Source organism: Aedes albopictus, chromosome 1, assembly GCF_035046485.1.
Source record: "Aedes albopictus strain Foshan chromosome 1, AalbF5, whole genome shotgun sequence".
Classification (NCBI taxonomy): Eukaryota; Metazoa; Arthropoda; class Insecta; order Diptera; family Culicidae; genus Aedes; species Aedes albopictus.
Window position 1 is genome coordinate 333,802,108 of NC_085136.1, and position 14,826 is coordinate 333,816,933.

General features: G+C 44.7%; 3 protein-coding genes and 1 non-coding gene across 4 annotated transcripts; 2 read left to right on the forward strand and 2 right to left on the reverse strand.

Moving 5' to 3' along the window:
- Positions 1-951: 951 nt before the first annotated feature.
- Positions 952-11,239, reverse strand: LOC109404012 (adenylyltransferase and sulfurtransferase MOCS3). The gene is made up of 3 exons (XM_029867743.2): positions 11,186-11,239; positions 10,949-11,128; positions 952-2,195 (listed from the first exon to the last, which is right to left on the reverse strand). The coding sequence occupies exons 2-3, from the start codon at positions 11,063-11,065 to the stop codon at positions 990-992; spliced, it is 1,323 nt and encodes a 440-aa protein (XP_029723603.2). The 5' UTR covers positions 11,066-11,128; positions 11,186-11,239; the 3' UTR covers positions 952-989.
- Trnag-acc (transfer RNA glycine (anticodon ACC)) lies at positions 9,826-9,897 on the forward strand. The gene has a single exon. It is a non-coding gene; the product is annotated as a tRNA-Gly (tRNA).
- Positions 11,240-11,494: 255 nt separating the features above from the next.
- LOC109432047 (large ribosomal subunit protein uL1) lies at positions 11,495-12,857 on the forward strand. The gene is made up of 2 exons (XM_019708346.3): positions 11,495-11,844; positions 11,908-12,857. Exons 1-2 carry the CDS (start codon positions 11,639-11,641, stop codon positions 12,788-12,790), a joined length of 1,089 nt encoding a protein of 362 aa, XP_019563891.3. The 5' UTR covers positions 11,495-11,638; the 3' UTR covers positions 12,791-12,857.
- A 37-nt stretch (positions 12,858-12,894) lies between these two features.
- Positions 12,895-14,380, reverse strand: LOC109432046 (histone deacetylase 11). The gene is made up of 2 exons (XM_019708345.3): positions 13,907-14,380; positions 12,895-13,850 (listed from the first exon to the last, which is right to left on the reverse strand). Exons 1-2 carry the CDS (start codon positions 14,258-14,260, stop codon positions 13,101-13,103), a joined length of 1,104 nt encoding a protein of 367 aa, XP_019563890.3. The 5' UTR covers positions 14,261-14,380; the 3' UTR covers positions 12,895-13,100.
- Between the last annotated feature and the right edge of the window lie 446 nt (positions 14,381-14,826).

Consider the following 14,826-nt stretch of genomic DNA (forward strand, 5'->3'; position numbering starts at 1 on the left):
CCTTCAAGAAATTCTCCAGAAGTACCTTTTTCGAACTTTCACGGACTTATTTCTAGGAATGCTCCATGGGTTTCTTCTAGGAATATTCCAGGGGTTCCTTCTGGAAATCCCCCGGAAGTACCTTCTGCAAACTTTCCAGGATTTTCTTCTGAACATCCTCTAAAAGTTCTATCTCAGAGCCCTTCTGGTGTTTGTTATGAAAATCTTCAAGATCCTACAGAGTTCCTGTTTGGATTCCTTGGAGAGTTTTTTTTTCTAGACATGCTCCAGGAGTTCGTTTTTAGAATTTTCCAGGAGTCCCTGGAGAAATCTCTAGATCGCATTCCTGTAGGAATCCAAGGGAGCGTCTGAAGGATTGCCTGAAGAAATCCGGACAGAAGCATTCAGCCAGAAATGTTCTATCCGCGTTTGCAAGAAAATCAACCCATTTGAATATTTTTGTAATATTTTTTCTTTCAGACCACAAATTGTACAGTGGAGACGTGTGATCAAATTTAGGACACTACCACTCTCCCGTTTCCATTAAAATTCGATTAACGAGGCTGTTAAATTATACTCATTCCTTAAATGTTCGTAAATTTATCATGGTGAAAAAGAAGGCGCCTATTCTATTGGATACAATCGGTCTTCCACGGCATGGCCACCTTGAACGGCAAAAACTCATTTTCTTCAGCTGCCTTAATCCTCCATGGCCGCGTTCATGTGCAACCCAGGTGTTCGTCGAAGTGCTACTTCCACCTTTCCATCACCTCACGATAGTTCATCAAGTTTCTGCACATTTCGGCACAATGCTTTTTCAGGACGAGTTCTGGTAGAACTTCCGCGTTTCTTGAGAACAGCACAGCAATTCCATTTCCTCAAATCCAAACATTATATTAAATAATTCGACGTCGCCACCGAAAATGGAAAGTAAGGAATTTCTTCAACAAAAAAGTCAACCTTGACAAGAACTTTCTTAACATCGTAAAAATATATTTCTCAAACCCCGATCAATAGATTGGAAATTCCGGATCGACATTCCGGGTCCAAGCGTGCAACCCGCCAACAATATCCCGCGGTGGCTCCAACCCTTGCTCGCGGAACAATTCCGCCAAATGCCGCACGGCAAGTTGCGAGTCGTTTCCGCGGCGACACACAACAAACACCGGAACATTTCCACCGGATTGAGCCGCCAGCTGAGCCACTTCCGTCGTTCGTCGGTTCTTCAGAATGTCATCGATCGGAACGTTCACGGACGTTGGCAGCTGGCAGATTTCGAACTGGTTGGCACCCCGGACGTCTATCAGCAGGTGGGGCACGTTGCTCTCCGCCAGGTTCCGGTACTCCTGCACCGTGATGCGTTCGTGTGGGGCCAGCAGGTTCAAATGCGAGTCCTTGTCGGTGGCCTTCATGCTGCAGAACTGCTCGTAGTCTATCAGCTTGGTTAGCGAGGGCTGGTCGGAGCAGACGGCGCAATCGGCCTTCTTCGGTCGGAGTTTCAAATTCCGGAAGGTGCTCTGCTGGCCGTCGAAGAGCAAGAGTCGCCCGGAGAGGACTCCCGTGTTACCGAGAATTATTTTGATCGTTTCGAGAGCTTGCAGGGCTCCGATGACTCCGGTGATGGCCCCAAGGACTCCGCCATCGCCACAGTTTGTGACCGTTTCTGGTGGGGGTGGGTTCGGAAACAGACATCGGTAGCATGGGCCACCGTTGAAGTTGTAGATAGTTAACTGGCCTTCCAACTGTAAGGCACTGCCGGAAACCAAGGGTTTCTTTAGCAGAACACAGGCATCGTTCAGCAGATACCGAGTGGCCACATTGTCCGTAGCATCTACGACAATGTCGTATGGCTGCAAAATCTGCAAGGCGTTGTCACTGGTCAGCTGAAGATGATGCGTCACAACTTCAATCTGTGAGTTGAGTTCTTCCAGATAGGATTGGACTGAGTCGACCTTCGTCAGGCCCACGGAAGATTCCGTGTGCAGCAACTGTCGGTGCAAGTTGGTCAGTTCGACTTCGTCGTAATCGAGGATGCCTATCCGGCCGATTCCCGCTCCAGCCAGGTAGAGTGCAGAGGGACATCCAAGTCCTCCGGCGCCAACCACCAGGACGGACGCACGCTTCAGTTTTAGCTGGCCCTGGACGCCGATTTCCGACAGGATGATCTGCCGGCTGTAGCGAGCGATCTCGTTGTTGTTTAGCTTGTTGATGCAGTTCTGGAATGGTACGAATCAGGAAGAGCAAGGGTTAATTATAAATATTCCTTAGAGGTCCTAATAGCCACTATAAATTGATTGTCTCCTGTTGTCTTTATCTATCTCTATATCTAAAGTTTTCTTAATATCCAGTTACGCAGAGTCAGTTGTGTAAAAATGTACTTCGAACCTTCGGCAACATAGGGTAGCGAACCACTTGGGCAGCGGCCGGTATTTTGGGCACTCTTCGCTATAACTCAGTCAATACCAAACCAATTGACTTGAAATTATGTACACGGCTAGATTCTATACGTATCTCATCGCGTTCCAAAAATTGTGTCAATTGGTTCATAATTGGCTGAGTTATAGCAGAAAAGTGCCCATGCCCCATGCCCTGCCGGGATGGTTCCACTTCCCTATGGGTGAACAATACAAAAACAACAATTTAGCATTGTTAGCACGGTGTAAGACACAGGGACAACGGGTCGTTGTACTCATATTTCAGTGACTCTAGACTAGCTGTCTACATCGTTCTTGTTTCCGTCCATTTATATAGTCCGTATAACGTATTAAGTCAGTTTCAAAGGCCTTAGTTTTAAGCCAAACCATAGTATATAACACTGTTGAAAATGCTTTGACACCCTTGTGCACAACAGAAACATGTGCTCGATGAACAAACTGATATTTGAATTATGAAAAGAAATCCACGTACTCCGGTGAGACTCGAACTCACGACTCCGGATTTGCTAAACGGGCGTCTCTATTCCTTCAAGCTAAGGAGTCACTCGACTATCTCCGTCGCCAGTAGGCGTAGAGCTGCACTCGATTCGCACATGGTTTTCTTCTTTTCACAATCCAAATCTCCTTCGGGTGGGATTAGATGAATATCCAACACAAACACTGTTGCAAAATCCAACACATACAAAGCAAAATCAAGTAATTGCAGCAAAAATTTCGACAGGCTTCCTTTTTTCGGCATCCCATCCTTGGCTTCGCAAATCAATCGTCCGCTTCCTTTGACCTTGACTTCTGCAACATTCCCATCTGCGAGTGTAACGGCTGTTCCGGAAAGCGGTGTCATCTCATCGAAAAAAATCTTCGTTTCCACACATATGATTTGACGCAGCAGAATCTACTATCCATCCGTTGGGCCTGAACGTCTTCTTCGATTCGGTTGCAACATCGAATACAGCGCAATTGGGTTTTTAAATTAAGAAAAAACTATTGTTTTTTTTTGATTTTATACGAAAGAGCACCTTTTTCTGAACCACCATGATTTTTTTTCAGATTTTTAGAACTTCATTTTGGTACCTAAAATCGCATTCGAAGAGATTTTTCGAAATAACCTTTTGACAGCTGGCCAACTGCTTGACAGCTCCGCCCAGTACAAAATGCGACGAGGGGTTATTCGACAAATCGCTCTCATACAAACTTCAAACTGATTTTTAAATAGGTTCCCGGGTACCAAAATTCATGAAAATTTGGATTTCGGCTCAGTTTTGCATGCAGGTTCTGAATATGGAATTATCTCAACACCGCTAAAGAAGCCAATTGCTTTCTTCCTAGCTTTCTTCCTTCACAACACGAGCCTTTGGTATAAACGGTTTACGATCCTTAGCTGGCTAAACTTCGGATCAAGGTATAGTGTGATCGTCAATCATAACGTCAGACAATCCTCAACAACTTCATTCTTCTGGTTCAGTCGTCGACAATCTTGTTTCTTGGGTCCCAATTCGTGGCAGTGATGATAGACCACCTGCTTCGATCCGGATTGGACTTTCAGCAATGACTCACCTCGAGCGTTGTCTCGTCGTTTCAGGACTTCACCGATCAACTTTCCGCGGATTAGTTCCATGGTTAGTTCAGTGACAGCGTGATTATCCAATGCGATTCCTAAATTGCCGTAGGACTCCGGCATGCTTCATAACACCATCAGCATCGTTATCTTGGACGGAAACTTGTACCCGCCATTTGCGATTGGTTCGGACAGGTCGTCCATCTCCATCAGATGTCGTTCCAGGTTGTCGCCTTCCGTGTACTGATTGTTGAACACCTGGCGCACCTGATTTCTGATGATGATTGACCAAAGCGTCCCAGGTTCGCTTCGCGGTTGTGCAGTTCTGGATCAATCTTTGTCTACCTCTAGGGGCAAGACACTGTGCAAACGAGACCAACTCTGAGAATTTGTGAGTCCATGATCGACGAAATTTGTTGAAAGACATCCCCAAAACTGCATTTTTCATTCAGCACACGCAACACTTTGCTGTTTGACATAGGTGCCAGATCACACTTTGACATACATGGGAGAAATTCTGAGGAACTGTGAGGAATTCTGAACAACACCTCGAACACAGATATGCTCTCGTTAGATCTGTCCTGCCCCTAGGTCTATCTCCACACCGGTCTCAATAATGCTCTGCTCATTCGGCTTATCTACATTTACCGTGCCACAAGTTTCAGCTCAGTCCAGTCCTCTTGCGTCGGTTGATTTATCTTCCTGCTCTAGATGGATACTGGACTCAAAAAGTCTAGTCGAGCGTTGAAAGCAATTATCAATGCACTCCTTAGGGTAGGACGGGGCAAGATGGCCACCCGGGGCAAGATGAGCACCCCTCCGTTTTACTACTTTTATGATGAATTTTTTCCAACCAACTTCATAATCCGTTAGAATAATGTTCATCCTGTTTGTAAACCTGATAAAATGTACTTTATAATGAACGAATTAAAAAATATCGTCAAATAAGTCGATAGCATGGATTTTTAGTATTTTCTTATAAGAAATCATCAGAATAAAATAAGGTTTTTATGTCAGACTCAAATTTTTACCATAATTCTAGTTATCAGCCAACATTACTAGCTTACTGCAAAGCATTTTAATTTACATTAGAAAATATTTTCTAAAAACAAACATTAAAATTTATTCAATTTTAGTTATTTACCTATAGTGGGGCAAGATGAGCACCCCTGATGGTAATATAGAAAATATTTTGAAATTATTGTTATCCACTCAATAGTGCCGAACATTGGTTTCCGTAACCTCTGCAAATATTTGGTTGAGTAAATTTCTAAAAATAAGCAACCTAATAATCGTTTATTGTTTTTCGGGTCATTTTGTATAAAGTATTATAAAAACGCATTTTTTTTTCAATAATCGAAAAAAATGATAATTTTAGAATGTGATACCATAGCTATATACAAGGTTCACTATATAAATCAGTGTATGACCAAGTTATTGTAAAAATATTTGTATTTTAATGAAGTGCTCTTCTTACCCCGTAGGGGTGCTCGTATTGCCCCGTAGCATGTTCGAACTGACCATAAAACATCTTTTTTGTTTAGTCAAATAAATCATCCTTATCATGAATTTTGAACTCTCCCTTGTGTATGGATGATAGTAAACAAGATATTTATTTAGAAGAACTACTAAGAGGTACTATGAAAAATTGTGTTAACTTTCAATAAACTCAACGTGATCCTTAGGGTGCTCATCTTGCCCCGCCCTACCCTACCATTGGATGATCTCAGGATTTTGATTCTTTATCTGTACTGGCGTTCTGTTTGCGCCTGTAATTCCTCGAATCAGCCGAGGATGTTTTCTACAAATTTGGTCTTCGGAAAGTACACGAACATCCTATGCGAACGATCTGATATGAACATCACGTATTAACTGCTTCCAGATGGCCAGATAGACAGTACCTATATTGGTCCAGCTACGCTCCGAGCTGAGCCGGTCGATTTGAATACTATCTTGAAACATCTCCTCACAATGTGAACCACCGACAGATACGGCATGAACTGCACGTCCTGGAAAGCAATGCCATTTTGTCCCACTGACAGGTCGGATAAAGAGTAGCATTCCCACACGCTTCAATCTTCATCGTCTTCTTGTTGGCAGCTACAACGACCCCGTTCGCCACACGCTCGTTTTTCAGTAGCTTCTGAATTTTAGTTCTCTCGCCTGTGCCTAATTGCACCTGAACTCAGATACCACTGGTTTGCCTTATGACCCTGTATCGTGGACAACATTGCAGAAAAGGCTTTTCTTGCGTTCTGTTTTTTTTTTCTGGACAGAAATTCGCTGTGGACCAAATTTGTTGCATTTCGGCAACAGGCAAAGCTCTTCACTTCAAAATTGAACAAAATGCATCTTTTTTCGACTAAAGCGCTAGTTTCCACGTGAATTGCCTAATTTGGATAAACTGCATCGATTTTGATAGTATTTCATTGATTTTGAGAGGCCTTGCCCCCTCAACTACGTCATAAGTTGGCGCGTATGCCGTTGATAGATCGCCACGGCTCCGGATCGTTCGCCCAGTCGGCATCGCTGTATCCAGAAAACGGATCCAAATCCGCATCTCTCTTCTACAGACAGCTTGCACTGATTGGTCCCTTTGAGGTATCGCAAAATCCTCTTGGTCGATGTCCTTTCACGTTCCTGATGAGAGTACTAGGGAAACACGTCTGCTTTCTCTGAACAAATAATTAGGAATGACTTTATTAAACTAACCTGCTCAGCATCAGTCACTTCTTCTCACCGTGGTCATCAACGTTGCCACTAGGCATGTTCCAGCACCTCTTGACATGATATGCTTTCCATCCGCAAGCGTGACTTCGACGACAGGGTCCATTAGTTAAGAAGATTAAGAAGGTTAAGAACTTGGATTCTTCGTTGCACATGTGGCATGACGCTCCGGAATCTATGATCCACTCCGATCCTGGTTGTCCTCCATCGGCTTGTGGTCCTAATAGAAACGTAAATTCTCCTTTGGACTTCTCCGCAACCTTTGCTCTCTGCGATTCCTGTGCTAAGGAGTTACCTTCTTTGCTTCTTCTGCGTCCCGCTGCTCCATCCACTGGTGACAATCCTTGCGTTTGTGCCCAGGTTTCTGGCAGAATAGAAGTGACACAAAATTAGCTTCTTCTTGAACTCCGTTCTCAACGCTGACTCCGCTCTGTTCGAGTTTCTCCGCCGAGCTACCGTGTGGTACCCATATTCTGAACGATTAAGAGAATCTCACAATAAAGGTCGAAATAAATAGAAGTTATTGTGTCTAGAGATACTGCTCCACAATACCATCAAGTTGATTTGTTGTCAAGCTAAATGTATAAAATATAGTGGATCTCATAATAACTTGCAGTTCAAGATCTAGACATATTTTTGCTTGTGGACGACGTGTTCCTAATAATGGACACCATAAGAAGTCGTGATCACGGCCGTGGTCCTAATTCTGAACACACAGTGATACTTACTATTTACAAACACATTCTCTACGTTCGCAATTGAGCCAAAAACGATATGTTTTGTAACTATTGGATCATAGAGGGCCTCAATAAAATTAATGCCTCAACTCTCGATTCAATATATTGCTTCATAAGAGAAAAAATCTATTTTGAATTCGCCGACTGTTTAGAATATGGAGCTGTCTATAATATGGTGCTCGCACGGTACTTCATCAGTTTACCGCGCACGAGCTCCATCGTCAAATCGGTATCCGGACGTCCCTCCAGTGCTGTGACGAGCGTTGAAAAAGAATCAGGTAGACTACTGAGTACGATGTTTACTCTATCCTCCATCCGGCTAACGTATGCTCCAATGTCTTCACCGTCGACGTATTCCATCCGCATCGTCTTCCTGGTACGTCCCTGCTTCTCGTGAGCACTCCGGATCGACTCCCATGCTTCCCTGGCGGTTTTGGTTTTCTTGATGAGGCTGTACTGGGTAGACTCGACAAGAAGTCCAATCGTGGCCTTTGCCCGCTTGTCTCCGTCGTCCCACTCCACAAGATCCGCTTCGTTGCCTTGAGTAGCCGCTGTACCAAGTCGCTCCACAGGTCGGACTCCAGGATCCACGTAAGCTTCTCCCGAACCAGCAAAAGGTCAACTTCAAACTTCCAGTCCGAATAATTGACGTCGTTGAGTTTCTTGACTCCCTTTTTCCAGTTTCTTTGATTAGCTTGTACGTCAAAAATTTTCCAAAGTTCAGTGCAGACTTGGTGCACTCAAGGCCATAACCTGATGAGGGTACTAGGGAAACACGTCTGCTCTCTCTGAACAAATAATTAGGAATGACTTTATTAAACTAACTTTACAATCTACATAATGTCATAGCTTGCTTCTTCAGTTCCCCCTGATTTCGTGATCTCATCGTCTTCAGCAGTAACCGGTTCGCGTCCAGCGGGGTCGATACTGGATTTCAATCCGCCATATTGAATTTGTCGAGCGATTCCTCAATGTACCGCTCCTGGTCGATGGAAATAGCGTCATCGGTCCTGGTGACACGTAACCCCAGAATCTGTTTGGCTTGTCCTAGATCCTTCATCCGGAATCCGTCGCACAACTGCTGCTTCACATCGTCGACCAAACCTTGATCGCTGGAGAACAAAAGAAAGTTGTCGACGTACACCGCCACGATGATGATCTTGCCACTTTCCATCTTGTAATACACGCACGTGTATTGAGCTTGAGCGCCATTCGCTTTAGCTTCTGGTCCAGCTTGATGTTCCATACTCTGATGGTCTGCTTGAGGCCGTAAAGGGCATGCGTCAGTCGGCTGACCTTCCTGGATGCTGCTTCATTCCGGAATTCTTCCGGCTGCTCCCATCTATATCTCCTCATCGCTCAAATCGCCTTGGAGGAACGCCGCGCCGTCACAGCGTCCATCTGGTACACGATTAGATCCAGCTGCATGACCAGCGCAAGGAGGTGTCGAATGGTGGCGTAGAGGACAACAGGACAATCAATGCCGTCCGGATTGGTTTTGATTTTGAAGACTCACTTGTTCTGGCTCTGTCAGAGGATATACCTAATTCCTACTACCGTTTTCTAATGCAAGCTTTGAACTCCTGATGAAGCTTGTTGCGAGGAGAGCCTCAATTTCAAATATTATGTTTGCTCCTTTTTTTGTCTGTATTAACGAGATTTTTAACCCTAGGCTAGTTCATCTCGGGACCCACGCTTTACTTCCCTTCCGAAGGAAGAACCCACATCTTGTGAGTATGTCTGGAGTAGGAACTTTCAGCTCTGGGTAAAAGTTTGAAGTTTGTTTCAGTGAATTAACAGAAAGTATTAAACAAGAGGCTAACGTATAACGTGGTTTTACTAAATTAAAACAAAAAAATCTACTCACTTGAAGTGAAAATTTTCGGTAATACCAATCCGTGTGGTCAAATTATGAAATTCAAATAACTCAACGTACATATGTACAGATGGGTAAATTATTGGTTAAATTGGGAAAAAATCCACAGCTCAGGTGAGATTTGAACTCACGACCCTTATTCGCTAGACAAGTGCTTTACCAACTAAGCTACCGAGCCAATTAATGACCCGACAACTTAGTTGTCATAAGGTTCAATTCTAATCTCATCGATCTATATCATCTTCCCCTAAACCGCAAATATAACCATCTCTGTTGTACATATGTACGAAGAGCGAAAGCGATTTGTTTATTGTTTGAAACTGTTTGCCTATCGTACAGGCAACGCTTCCTCAACCACTTGTAGAGGAAGAACAATGCTACCTGGAAGGCGATGAAACGCGTCGTTCGCATTCTATTTGATACGACGGGTAACTACGTAGAGGTAGATGCTTGAAAACGACTCACTTGAAGTGCAAATTTTCGGTAATACCAATCCAAGTTGTCGGGTCATTAATTGGCTCGGTAGCTTAGTTGGTAAAGCACTTGTCTACCGAATAAGGGTCGTGAGTTCAAATCTCACCTGAGCTGTGGATTTTTTCCCAATTTAACCAATAATTTACCCATCTGTACATATGTACGTTGAGTTATTTGAAAAAAATCTATTCTGGACCATTTGGGCAGGTGCATCTATTTTGGGCACTTGCCGCTATAACTAAGTCAATTTCAAACGGATTGATTTGAATTTTTGTATAGAGTTACCCTGATAAAAATTTCCAATAAAATCACCATAAACTACCATTGAATAATAATAAATTTGACTATTCAACAACAAATTATATTGTGTACGTATTTTCCTGCTGAAAATGGTGTATTGGAACTACAATACGTGTACAATAAAATCAATGGCACTAGAGATTTCAAAAATAAAAACACCATAAGTTGAATGGTAGTTGACTTGATTTTTATCCAGAAAATTTGGATTTTTTTATGGTAAAGATACATAACAACCCCCATTTTCTATTGTAAAAGTGACATTTACAATACATGCTATGGTTGAAAACCATAAGATCTGTTGTTACTCTATCGTTTTAAACAATTGAATTAATGGTAAGTACCATTCATTTCAACGTGTTGTAACAATCCATTCTGTTGTATCTCTATGATCTTTTTTATCAGGGTAGGTACGTACAGTATCTAACTCTAAACAAAATCTCAAATCAATCGGTTTGAAATTCACTTAGTTATAAAGGCAAGTGCCCAAAATAGATACACCTGCCCAAATGGTACAAGACCCTACTTCTTATAGAACAAATTAACTTCAACTGGCCGCAGGTTAACCCACAACCTTGCGATGATGTCTTGTACACAACCCCTTAACTTTGTTGAATTGGCTCATGATCCACTTTGATTTCAAACGGCTCATTTGACCTTGGGTCGACGCACATTGCCAGACATCAGCCAGAGAGCGATTGCGAAACCGATTTAGCAACCCAATCACAGTGAGCTCTGTTCATAGCCGCGCTGGTCTATCCAGCTATCGCCTCTAGGCACTTTGTATAGATGTGCAGTGCATACATGCATCTGTCTCTCTGTTGTATATCGAACTACCTACCGAACTATGCTGGTGGTGGGTACTTACTTTCTGAAAATGTTTTTTCAAGGTCTTCAGCTGTTGAACCTTCGCTTTGAGCTGCTTTCGCAACGTTCGGATGTCGCCCTCCAGCTCGGAAATTTGCGCCTCCCCGTCGACCTCCATGATGTCTCTATCTGTAATCTTCACCTAGCCGGGTATCATTCCTTGTCAGGATCACACACGGAGCTGGAATTTCGCCGGATCGTATGGGAAAACAGAACACCCGCACTATCAACTACTCACTCGCGCACCTCCAGCAGACATCGACTCTCCGCCTGATGATGATGCATTCGCAATTGGGGACTACGAAGGTGATGATTTTGTTTGCGGTTTTCTGTGAGAAAGTGAAGGAGGGAAGATTTTTTGCTTTTTTTTCACTCATACTCCTATAAGAAACCCCGTAGGAAGAAAGAGTGTTTCCCGGCTCTTCAACCTTCGTAGTCCCCAATCTCTTCTCACACTCGCGTGCGTGAATGTTTTTGGTAAGAGCACACTGAAACAAATCATGCTTTGGATTTCTGATGAAAGTAGAAAGTGTGAACGGGGCTGATTAATCTGTGACAGTTCTCGACGTCAAAACACTGCCGTTCGCTCGCATGGTTGCGCTGCGCCCACCCCATCGCGATTGTGTTACCTAAACAGTGAGCCAGAAAAATTGTGCTGCATTTTCCGCCGGCGCTATTGAAAACAAGCGAAATGTTTGCCGTAAGTAACTTGACGCTGGCAGCCAGCAGGCTGGGTACGACGCGTTCGGTTTTGCTGGGGACCGCCCGGCCGCTGCATACCGCCGTCGTCGATTTGGCCGCCCGAAAGGGAACCCGCGAGAAGGCCCGCAAGGCAAAGGTGAAGAAAGTGGTCGAGAAGGTTGGATTCATCCGGCACGATATGCGCAACAAGGGCAAGTAAGTGCAGTGGTGAGACGAAGTTTCAGGGGGTAGAATAATCAATGTACGGTTTTATTACAGATTGAATATAAACCAGACCGATAAGCACATCGACGACAGCTGGAAGCAGGATCCGGTCGATAATTGCTGGGTCAGTAAGTACTACAAGTGGCGAGTGTACACGGTGGAGGAGGCTATCCGGTGCCACCGGGAGACGCATCATCCGACGATGATTAACTTGCCGAACGCGCCCCTGATGGCCCACATCGAGTTGAACATGCAGGCGGAGAAGATCACCCGGTTTGTGGACAATTTCCAGCGGATGGTGGCCATTCCGCACAAGTTTGAGCACGGCGAGAACCGAAATATCATCGTGTTTGCCAAGGGTCAGGAGAACCTAAAGGAAGCCACCGATGCCGGTGCCACTCTGGTTGGAGGAGTTGAGCTCATCAAGGAAATTCAGAACGGAGACCTTCAGGTGTCCGAGTACCCATACGTTCTGGCCCATCCGAACATCCTGCCGGATTTGGTTGTGATCCGAGGGCTGCTCAAGAAGAACAAGTTTCCCAATCCGCGCCACGGAACGCTGGGCGTCGAACTGGCCGATATGGTGAAACGGTATTTGCATGGAATCCAATACTCGGCCGAGAAGGACGAGAATCAGAAAAACTTCGGCCAGATCGTTGCCTCCGTTGGAACGCTCGAGATGGACGCGAAAAAGCTCGAAGAGAACTTGGCCACCCTGCTGAAGGACATCAATACTATGAGACCGAAGCGGGAGGGTAAGTTTATCACTAGGGTGCTGTTGAAGAGCCCTCCTTCCGGGGAGCAGCTCAAGATTGATCCGTTCCTGTACGTACCGGCCGAGGGTAAGGCCGCGGCTAAGAAGGGCAAGGCCGTTGAAGAAGAAGCTGCCGAGGAATCAGACGACGAAGATGAGAAGCAGGCGAGTGCTAGTAATTGATAAGATTTAGTCGGATAAGATTCGATAGCGGTTAAAATATATGGAGAACCTTACAGAAAAAAATTCATGTTCGGATTGTTAGTGAAAATCACATTGCATAATCATAAATCTTTGAAACAGGTTTATTGGAAGGTAATAGATAGGTACAACGATTGCATCGGTACATTAGAAGATACAAATCTGGAATGTTTAAAGCACATTTAAAGCTAAATCTTATATATAATACTGCTTTCCAATTTCCAAAAGACAGCGTGCATCACATTTCGTTCCGTTCAGACTAGATTAGTTCGTCGTTCATCCACCCAGGTCATTACTTTGCCACCGGCAGCAACTTCTTGGCGTGCAAATTGAGAATCGAGTCCGCTATGACCCGGGCCGAGCTCCGAAGGTAACCCCCGCTGAGGAGCATTACCAAGGGAACTCCTCGATCTCGTGCCATCTCGAACACAATCTCATCCCTCTCAATCACCCCTGGACCAGTGATGTCCAGAATCCCAAGCGGGTCACCCTTGAGTACATCGGTGCCGGCATTGTAGATCAGGAAGTTCGGCCGGAACTCGTCAAACGACAGCGCCAGATTACTTCTTAGCTTCCGCAAGTACTCTTCATCTCCTACGTGGGGCTTCAACTCCACTGCCCTCTTGATCGCCAGCTTGGCTTCGTGATCCCTCGGATAGATCCGATAGTTGTACATATCCATTATGAACACCCCACTGTCGTCCATCAGATCTCTCGCGTATCCATTTCCCTGGTGGGCGTCCAAATCCACGATCATGATTCGATCGATTCCCCTTCCACTGGATTGCAACATCCGCACGATCAGCGTAATGTCCGCATAGGGACAGAATCCGCCCCCATTGTCTGCACTGCAGTGATGGAACCCTCCACCCAGATTGATGGCCCATCCCGTCCCGGCTGAACCCGACAAAGCACACTTGGCCGCCAGGATCGATCCAAACGTTTGATACCTCATCGGACGCAGATAGCTACGCTGAACGAAGTAATTTGGCACGAATATCAACGGTGGAATCTCCGCTATCTTAGCCACGTTAACGCTCCACTAAAATAAAACAAAATCATTAGCCTCAATCAATCAACTTCCAGCAACCCCCATACCTTCAAACTCTCAATATACCGCTTGGTGTGAACGTCCAGCAGCTCATCAACGCTAATCTCCCGGGGCCGGTGAACTTCGCTATCACTCCCAATCAAATTACCGGCCTTCAGCAGTCTGTAAATGTTACCGCCCTTGGCAGCATCGAACGGGTGTAACCGCTGAAGACCGCAAAACTCCACCCCATATTCCGGCCGGTACACTATCGGAAGCTTATCGCCGCCACTGCGTAGATCGTTGTCGTCCAGCCCAGCTTCTTCTGCTGGCGACGACGTTTTCGCCTTTTCGCGCTTCATTTCATCCTCTTGGTCGTCGGTGGAACTCACGTTTGATGAGCAACTTAGTTTTAAACACATATTTTGCTCGGGCTTAGCCCCCCAGCTTGGGGTTTCAGGAACTAATAAAATACAATCTTTCACGGATGGTTTCAAAGCTGAGATTACCGAGATTCCAAAGCACCTTATGCGTGTCAAAAGGGGGTGAGAGTGGGTGGTAGAATTTACGAAAACATCACTAGTGATTCTTATAAGAATTCAGTTCAGAGTACACTATTTTTTTTGGACTCTGTTTTATAGGGCACTGCATTGTTTTGATTTTTATGGGATTTTGACGTTTCTTGGCCTTGTTGTTTACAAAATTTTTGTAAGAGTGAAAGAGAAGGCTAAGAGTGTTGCTAAGAATTCCTCACAGTTCCTCAGAATTTCTCCCATTTATGCCAGAGTGTGATCTGGCACCAATGTCAAACTGCAAAGTGTTGCGTGTGCTGAAGGAAAATTGCAGTTTTGGGGATGTCTTTCAACAATTTTCGTCGATCATCGATAGAAAGAGTTACTCTGAAATTCTCAGAGTTGCTCTCGTTTGCACAGTGTCTTGCCCCTAGGCTAGAACAGACAAATTCAAATTTGTTGTCCGCGACGCCATG